Source organism: Emydura macquarii, unplaced genomic scaffold, assembly GCF_026122565.2.
Source record: "Emydura macquarii macquarii isolate MOO-44397 ecotype Brisbane River unplaced genomic scaffold, CSIRO-AGI_Emac_v2 contig_1676, whole genome shotgun sequence".
In the NCBI taxonomy this organism is placed as follows: Eukaryota; Metazoa; Chordata; order Testudines; family Chelidae; genus Emydura; species Emydura macquarii.
Window position 1 is genome coordinate 1,871,460 of NW_027131813.1, and position 9,620 is coordinate 1,881,079.

At 42.6% G+C, this 9,620-nt stretch overlaps 1 protein-coding gene across 1 annotated transcript in view; it reads right to left on the reverse strand.

The window, feature by feature from the left end:
* The window catches only part of PINX1 (PIN2 (TERF1) interacting telomerase inhibitor 1), a 69,780-nt gene extending 60,398 nt beyond the window's left edge, over positions 1-9,382 (reverse strand). The window contains exons 1-3 of the mRNA XM_067556168.1: positions 9,272-9,382; positions 2,401-2,510; positions 38-130 (exon numbers count right to left, since the gene is read on the reverse strand). Of these exons, the coding sequence (XP_067412269.1) occupies positions 38-130; positions 2,401-2,510; positions 9,272-9,290 (222 nt within the window). The 5' untranslated portion in view covers positions 9,291-9,382. The remainder of the gene's footprint in view (positions 1-37; positions 131-2,400; positions 2,511-9,271) is intronic.
* Between the last annotated feature and the right edge of the window lie 238 nt (positions 9,383-9,620).

Here is a 9,620-nt window from a genome sequence, read left to right on the forward strand (position 1 = left end):
CTTACCTGGGTTGGCAGTAATGCTAACTCATGCTCACCTCATAATTTACGGCTGCTCCTAAACCAAGTGTGTTGTTTTTCACCTGCACCTTGATGTGCTCGGTGCTCCCTTGCTCCTGAACCCCAAGACCCTAATGAGAATTTAAGGAAAATTGTAAGCCTTTTTCAGGAGTGACATTAAAGATAAATATAGGTATCATTCAGAAAGACCGTTCGTTTTGAGATATGGACAAGACACATAACTTAAATAACTATTTATTTTCTTGCCCATGATTGAATTCAGTCAAATGCTTTAAACAATGAGTTGAGAATGTGTGTATTTTTAACTGTTTATACATCCCTCAAAATATTATAAATACCAAAGTAGTAACATCACTGAGTAGTTAATGATTGATCAGGACACCACCTTACATACCTAGGTGATTCTAAAGTGCTTAACAACTTTAAAGATAAAGAGAGAGACCACACGCTGGGAATGCATCTTTCACCACAGAAATGCTTCCACCTCTGAGGTGGAAGATGACAGTTATTTAACAAAGTACAACAATTACGACAGGAAACAAAGAATAACACATTCAGCTGAAATTGTAGAGGGAGGTTAAATTGAGGCAAATAAAAATGTAATTGACCCAAACTGGAACTCAGCAGGTCCCATTTCCTTGCTTTTTTCCTTCCTCCATTGCATTCTCACGCATAATTTTGTTACTATTTACCTGTTCATGAAGAGTATCAGGATAAGTCTGGACTTCAGATCTTGGCTTTGTCCATACGACACACTAACAATATTTAAATTCAGTAAGGAAATATGTTTGGGGCCTAATTTATATATATATTTTTTTGTCTGTATGGCAGGAAAACCAAACATGCTAAGCCCATGCTTGGTTACCATGTTTTAAGCCCAGGTATCTACCAAGGACAGGACCTCATTCCCTAGCCTGGCCGCACAGCTAAAGGGAAGTCACATGAAAACACTGTTAGGCCATGCCATGGTATTTGAGAGTAGTGTAGATGTAGCCTGGGTTTGAAAACCTCTTTTATGTAGCAACAACCCACATTTAAACATAACTGTTGTTAGCATGGGCCCAGCACAGATAGTGAATTTTGTCTGAAAACATATACTAGACAGATTTCTCTCCCTACCACACATCAGGTCTATTGCCCCATCTAATGGGATTGTGTTGTAACAAATCCCCCCCCACCCAATTCAGCTGTAATTCCAGTGTAGGCAGGTCCTATAGCGTCATTTTAAGACATTTAGAAAAAAAATCTGTCTACAGTAGTTCAAGCAACAGCTGTGTTTGGACACGGTTGTTGCCAGCATGATTTTATCCAGCGTGATCAGAATGTTTGACAGCATCCTTTCCATTTGAGTTTTAAAATCCCATGGGTTTTATATCTATTTTCACATTACATTAAAAGCGCTAACAAATGTGCATTTGTGCTTACAAATCAAGAAGTCAACTAATCAACTAATCACACTTATAAAACCTATTCAAGCCAATGGGCTCATTGACGTCAGTGGGTTTGGGATCAGGCCCTACCTGCTGCTGTTTAGATGCACAATTGTGCTCCAGCAACTGCCTGAGTGCAAACTTAGAAGCTGTTAAAAAACCTGGTTAGGCTACCTTTTCTTTAAAGAAGTCAACAGTTATTGTAGAAATTCTTCTCTTTCACCAGAAGTCCTGTGAGTTGCCTAAACTCAAGAAAGCCACAACTATTATTCTTTTTTAAATGGTGGAAATGAAATACCTGCGATGAGAAATTCCTTTAAAAACAAAAAATAAAGACCATTCTCTTTTGTGTTTAGTCAGGTTCCTACCACTTGGAAATGCTGACGAGAGACAGGCCCCAATTATGAGCTCTGATGAGGTCTCCGTGGAAGCTGAGCCACTGTAAAGAGGCATCAAAGATGCCTTTATTGGCCAACAAGGAATATTTCTGGCATCATATGATCACTGGCCTCTGCTCACAGCTCTCCACCATAGGAGCATGCTGGGGTGGGAAGAGATGTAGCCTGATGCCATGCTCTGGCTGTTCTGGGTGGAGCAGATCATAAAGGACCATTAAAAGTTGCCAAAAGTTAGAGCAGCTCCTTGGGCTGCTGCATCTTACACCACAGGTGGCTGTCAGAATTTGGGAGGCACAGCTGTACCTTCTGCAGTTCTGAACTGGGGTCACCATGTCTTTATCAAAGAGAGCAGAGAAGGAAAAAAGGAAACAGGAAAGCAGAAGAGATTCAGAACTCAGCAAGTATTGGGATAACAGTAAAGTACCTACTAAAAAGGATACAGCCCTAAGCCCAAGAGCTGCCTATAATTCCTATATCCAGATCTCTCGGTATTTCTAATTTTGTAATGCTTGAGTTTGCTTTTCTGCATGGTAACTTCCCATTAGACCATACCTTTCCTTTGGACCATCCCATTTTTTCCAACATCTTCTGGCCAAATCTGGATTCATCTTTACTCCAGGCACTGTTTCGAGGATCCACAGACCACTTCTGCTTTCTACGGGCTACAGCGGGAAATAAAAAAGTTACGCTCCAATTAATATTACAGAAGCCAATGACTATTTAAAAAAAAAAATTAAATTATGAAATTTTTTTCACACCAAACAGAATCTATAGTAGACCATTTATGGTACTTATATAATCCCCATTACCACAGCATCTGAGCACCTCAATCTTCAATATAGTTATCTTCTGCAAGGTAGAGAAGTGATATTAGCCTCATTGTACAGATGGGGAACTGAGGCACAGAGAGACCAAGTAACTTGCCCAAGTTCACACAGGAAGTCTGTGGCAGAGCAGGGACTCAAACACAGGTCTTCCAGTTTCTAGACTAGTGCCCTAATCACTGGACCGTCTTGCCTCTCTGAATGTCAGATTATAATGGATCTAACCACTGCTTTAATAAAAAAAATTAGTCAAAAATTAAACATAACCTACTCATTCACATATGTCTACTTATTCAAAAGAGTACAGAACAAGCACCAGTGTGATAAAAGCTTTCAAGATCTGCAAAGAGAATGGCTAATTTATCTGATAACTCTCAGAATGTAGATGACATTATTATTCATTAACAAATTTCTGTGGGCATAAGCTTTCATGGGCAGCAACCGACTTCCTCAGATGCATGAAATGGAAATCACAGATAGGAGGTATATATACACATCCAAGTAGGATATACACATCCAAGTAGGGCCTCATCTACTCTAACTGAATTGACTTTGTTAGCACTTGCCCTCCCCATTGTTGTTTCTTACCCTTGGATGTGTATATATACCTCCTATCTGTAATTTCCATTTCATGCATCTGAGGAAGTGGGTTGCTGCCCATGAAAGCTTATGCCCACAGAAATGTGTTAGTCTTTAAGGTGCTCCAGGACTCTTGTTGTTTTTGCTGTCTACAGACTAACACGGCTAACCCTCTGAAATTATTATTTATATTACAGTTGCACCCATCTAGAGGCTGCAGATGAGGATTAGGGCCACATTGTGCTCGGCCCACAGTAAGAGAGATCATCTGCTTTGAAGAGCTTACTGTCCCACAAACACTTAAGCACATGCTTAACTTTACTACCGTGAGTAGTTCCATTGAAATCAATGAAGTAAAGTTAGCATTGTGCATAAGTAGTTGCCAGATCAGGGCCTAAACAGACAACGGAAGGATTATTACCTTCATTTTACAAATGAGAAACAGAGGCACGGAAGATAAAGGACTTCCTCAAGATAATAAAAAGTCTCTGGCTGAGCCAGGAATTGAACCCGTTTCTCCTGAGTCAAAAATCCATGCTTTAACTACAAGACCATCCTTCCATTAACTGCACCTTTGGAAAATCGGAACAAGATTACAGGAACACAATTTGGTTTTGGCCCCAATTCTGATTTTCCTAAAAAAACCTAAAAAACTAAATCCACTCCCCATTTAAAAAAAATAAATAAATCACAAAACATAGTATTGATAGAATTAATTTTGTAATTTTTTTCAATTTTTTAACATTAGCTTTAACATTGCCCAGCAGCATTAGAAGCTCAAGTAATTGCATTGCGCCGCTCAGAAAAAACACCTTCATGAAAAATCCTACAGAATTTACGAGGGAATTATACCCTGCTACAGAATTTCATCAGATGGTTAAAAGCAATGGAAATGACCTCATTCTCTGGTAAATGTTACATGTTTTTAGAGGGATCTCTATAGGACTTTTGGTTTCCTCCCCATCAGAATCTATAGGACTTTTCCTTAAGTGAAATTAACCAGCCTTATCCAAGCTGCATAAAAATTCAACAAGTTAACAGAGCACAAAGGAAGAACAGTCTAAAGTTCAGTTAGTGTTGATAATCTATAGTGATATAAATAATACATGAATTTTATATAAACACAATGTGGCTGGGATGATCAGAAGGGCCCAATACTCCCACAGATCTTTAACAGGAACGGGGGCTCTTTTGAAAACCTCAACCAAAAGGAGTTCTGTGGACATTGGTTGATTAGTGATTTTAGGCGAGCAATTTAACACAACTCAAATTAACCTGATTTCAAAAAATAAAGATCACCAGCCCTCTGAAAATCAAACTGAGCAACTAAAAATTGAGTCACACAAAATTTGAGTTTCAGCCATGGTACCTTTGAGTCACAGAACATTGTATATTTCAAAGTCAATCCATGCAGCATAGGAGGATCAATTCAGGAGGACACAGTAACACACATACCGTTTCAAATACAGTAATAGTCTACTTCCCAGTTCTGTGCCTTACACTGTCCCTTTTCCTCTAGCCCTTAACTTAAAATCTCTTGATCATTGCCTCCCTTTCACCTTCATCAAATCTCTCTAATCCCACCTGTTCAGCACTACCTACCAGCTATAGCATCTGCAATACACTCATCTTCTATTATGTCTATTGTAACTGTTCCTCAAGAGAGTGGTTTAACAAAATGTGAGGAATTAAATTTGGTATATCTTACACAGCTGTAAAGTTGCCAGGTATGATGCTTTATAGTTCATATTCAGCAGAGAACCCTGGTTGCAAGACCTAGTAAAGTAGCTTCTCAAAAATGCTTTCCACTTTCTGGCACCTTCAACCAATGATCTCAAATCACTTTAGACAGTGAATTAATCTTCACACTTCTCTGAGCAAAATGTATGTTAATCTTATTTTACAGATAGGGAAACTCAAGCACAGAGAAGTGAAGTGACTTGGTTAAAATCAACAAGAAATCTGTGGCAGAGCCAGGAACCCCAAGCTCTGTGCTGAAGCTTCTCCCTTCTCCTCCAAATGAGTTTTGGAAAGAACGAATCACTTCATCAGAGATGTTTGTTGTTCACTGTAATCTTTCCAAAATGAGGAAGTGAACTACATATCATCCTTCCAGCTAAAAGTGATTCAGTTCCATCCCTAGCACTCCGTTGTACCAAATGACTCCTGGAGAATTACACTATGGAGATGCTACTGATATCCTGGACAAGTACTACCACCCAGTGGAGAAAAACTTCATTCACTCAGAGACCTTTGCTATTCCATCAACTCAGGCTCCGTGTTGTTTGCAATGGAACAGTTGTTGCACACTTTTTGCCCAGCAACTGCCGTCCTGCATGTGAAGCTGAACTGGCAGTTCTGAAACAACAATGGGCAGAGAGCTGGCTAGTGATGTGCTACTGGCTCTCCTCGACTCCAACTGTTAAACTGCATTAAGAGATGGCTAAAAACATCTGTTCTACATAAGTAATTGTTGAAGTATCTTGTCCTTGTCCTCCCCCCATGTGTCCATCTGTTGCCTATTGTTTTAAATTATTGTTTTTGTATTACCATAACCCCTAGGAGCTCCAGCAATCGTCCAGACCTGGTTGTGCTAGGCACTGTATAGACACAGAACTAAAAAACGGTCTGCCTGCCTGCCACAAAAAGAGTTTACAATCTACGTATATTACAGGAAACAACAGATGGATACAGACCGATAGGGCAGTACAAGGAAATGACATGACAATATTGTTCAGCACGTTGTCTCTGCACAACACAACCCTTACCATTGTCAATTTTTTTGCAGGCATCATGGCACAGGAGAGTTTTGAGGAGGGTTTTGAAAAAGGATAATAAGGTGTTTTTTAATAGTTATGGGAAGCTCTTCCCAAGTGTGAGGGGCAGCATGTGAAAAAGCAGGAAGATCTTTGAAAATTTAACAAGTGGGTGATGGAGACTGGCATAATGTGCTGAATGTAGGCAAGAGTTAAGATCTTGATATGAGAGATGACAGGTAGGGCTGGGGATAGGCTGTGAAGGACCCTGAAAGTGAAGACAAGCCTCTTATGTTTGATACTATAAAGAAGGAGGAGCCAGTGGAGGGATGCAAAGAGAGGAGTGACATGCTTAAAACAGGCTAGGAAAATGATCTTTACAGAAGCATTCTGAATGGATAAAAGCAGGGCACAATTGCAATTGTTAAGGCCAGAGGAAAGGATGTTACAGTAATCAAGAACCAAGATAATGAGTTTTAGCTGTGTGGATGGATAAGAAATAGTTCTTACCCTCTCTTTTGGAATGAATGTTGATAATACAATGATTGAATTTGGTCCAGAACTGCACACACAAAAATGCACGTGCGTAATTTGCCTTCACAATTACCAAAACTGCAGGTGCAAGCTAATCACACAGAGTTCTGGCAAGCACTATGCAATTAGATTTATTCTTTAAAAGAACTAATTCAGTGCTTCCCTGCATATGCAAGGATAAACATTAACAGCACTAAATTTTCAATTATTGTAAATTGGATACCATATCATTTTGAAAAACTGTGTCAATAGGGACTTACATATAGTTCTCCTCTCTGCATATAGTTTTATTCAAATCAACTCAGAGGTATGTCTCTCAGATTTTAAAAGAACAAATCTCTTAAGATTACATATATATTGCAGCCCCAATCCTGCAGACACACATTATTTACTTTTGACATTAAAAGAAAAAAAGAACACTTATCAAAAGCTCCAAGAGCCCCAATAATTAAATTTTCAGTAACTATCTCAGGGCATTAAAAACTATTTTATATAAGTTCTGTTGACTAATATATGCTGGATAGCACATACATATTATATATATATATATATATATATATATATATATATTTTTTTTTTTTTAAATAGTAATAACATGTATTATCTGTACCATATGTACATTAGTATGCAGTAATCACAAATAGCATTAAGCACAAATTTTATAGCAGTTATATAGACTAAATTGACCCAGATCATTACTATAATCCTGTTCACTTATACTAAGTATCCTATAACACCTTATATTTATTGAAGTGAATTTTGGCTTAAGTTGATAGGAAAACTCTCAGGATCAGATTATGAGTGTTTTACCATAGCAATAGATAAGGAGTTACCTAACAATACTCAACCTGATATTGGTTATTTGGTTTCTTGAATATGTTTCATAACCAACCCAAGTGTGGTCAAGCTATTGGCTATAGAATTTATCCATGGGTTCTTATACTACACTAATCAACTTAGTATCAAAGCAACTTGAACTAGCACATTATGCAAAGTGATTAGCATCCGTCATGTGTTTGTTCTTTCATCCTCTCCCCAGAAAGAGAAGAGTGCGCAGTGGAGTGTTTTGTTTTAGATGTTCTATACTTTTGATACATACACAAACTGCTATATATGTCAGAGAAGGCTGGGTCAAAGAAATGAATCTTTCACTTGGGAGGGAAAGGTTTGTGACGATCCATTGTCCCTGGGGGAATTCATTCCAGTCTTGGACCAGCTCCCAAGACAGCTGTCTCCTGCACAGATAAGCGTCACCCATGTTGTAGCAAGTTCCATTGCACCAGAATCAAAAAGTTGCTGACCACAGTCTTCATCTTGGAACTTTAGTGGATCTTTTCCATATCTTTGGCCCAGGCCCGTTAAACGCTTTGAAGATAAGTACTGAGACCTTGAACTTGATTCCACCACCCAGCAGCAGTAAATAATCAAATAGAGGTAACAGTTTACCTCAGCCAGTGCTCAATTTAAAAAAAAAAAAAAAAAAAAAGTCCCAGAAAAACATACCCCCTCCTTACGCAAAAAACCATATAATACTAATGCTCAGCATTAAGCACGAATAATCTTGTTGAGTTCGGTGGGGTTACTCAGGTACGTTCTTAACTTTAAAGATATGCACAAGTCTTTACAGGGTCAGGGGACTCTCTCAGGTTACGGCTACACTGATGGCAGCAAAGTTGCCGCTGTCCGATGGATTTCTCTGCATCGACTGAGCGGTCAGTGCAGACCCGCTCGGCCGATCCAGAAATCGACGTACCAAGACCAGCTACACAAGAGGCGCGGTGCAGTGAAGACGGCGCGCAAGAGAGGAGCAGAGAAGCCGGTGGGCGTTACGCAAGTTTTTTACGTCATTTGCGTAACTCCCGGCGACCGCCGCCGAATCCCGGCAGTACGTGTAGACAGGGTCTCAGGTCCGCTCTCTTCTGACGACCTAACACCCCTCTCGCGCTCACTGGGCGTCAGGCAGCGCTCGTTTCCTGCCCGAAACCGCCGGGTGCCATTAAACAACGGCCACCCTTCCTTCCCAGACGGGGCAGCACGTCACCCGCGGGCGCCCTCATCCCACGGCGCGCGCCAAGGGCCACCGTGACTTCGCCCCAGCGTCTCCCCTCTGAGGTGTGGTTCTTTCAGCTGGGGAGGGGGGAGATGCTTGGGGGGAAAACAACCCCACGGGGGGGAGGGGTGGGCCCAGCATGGGGCGACCGGATGACTGCATATGAGGGGCTTCTCCTGGACATGCCACCAACCCCCTCCACCCCCCAGCACGCGGCCTAACAGCTCGGCCCCCAGCCCGCGCCCTGCCCCTCACCCACGGGCCCCCGTGCCCAGGCCCTGCCCCACTCGCTCCCTCAACGCCTGGGCCTAAGCACGTTGCACCCCTCCCCCGCAGCTGCTTTGGTGGGGCCCAACCGCCGGTCCCAGCGCCCCACCGCTAGGCCAGGGCTCCAGAGCGCCCGGGGGGAGGGAGCCAGGAGTCCAGCGGGACACAGTAACGCAGCAAGATAGTGGTATCTCCCTGCCCCCCCCCCCCGAAAACGGAATGACTCCTTCCATCCGGTCCCCGTGGACACGCTCCCCTCTCCCCCCCGACATCTCCATTGGTATCTTCCAACTCCTCATCGGTGTTTGGTTTCTCCCCGTACCCCTTTGGGGTAGATAGGGGTAGCTCCCCTTCGCCGCCACATAGTGGTTTTGCCCTTCGCCGGCTGCAAGCCCCGCCGCCCCACTACTCACGCTCTGCCAGCATCGCCATCTCTGGGGCCTTCTACAGCCAGCGGCGCGCAGAACGCCGAGAGAAGGACCGGCCGGCATTACCATCTTGGGACAATGGGGCCTTCTTCTACTTGGGCGCAGAAGAGGGCGCCTGCAGAAGTGCCTGACTTGAAAGCGAAGGAGAGGAGGCGAGTCAGAGCAAGGTCCACGGGGGAAGCCGGGCGTGCTGCGGGGTTGCAGAAGAAACCCAACGCTATTAAAACGCTCAACCAGCGGGCCCAGCAGCTCGGCTCTTCGGGGAAGCGACGCAGGCACCTACCGGGCAGCCCTGATGCTATGAATGGGACTGACCCTACACGAGCCGGGCAGG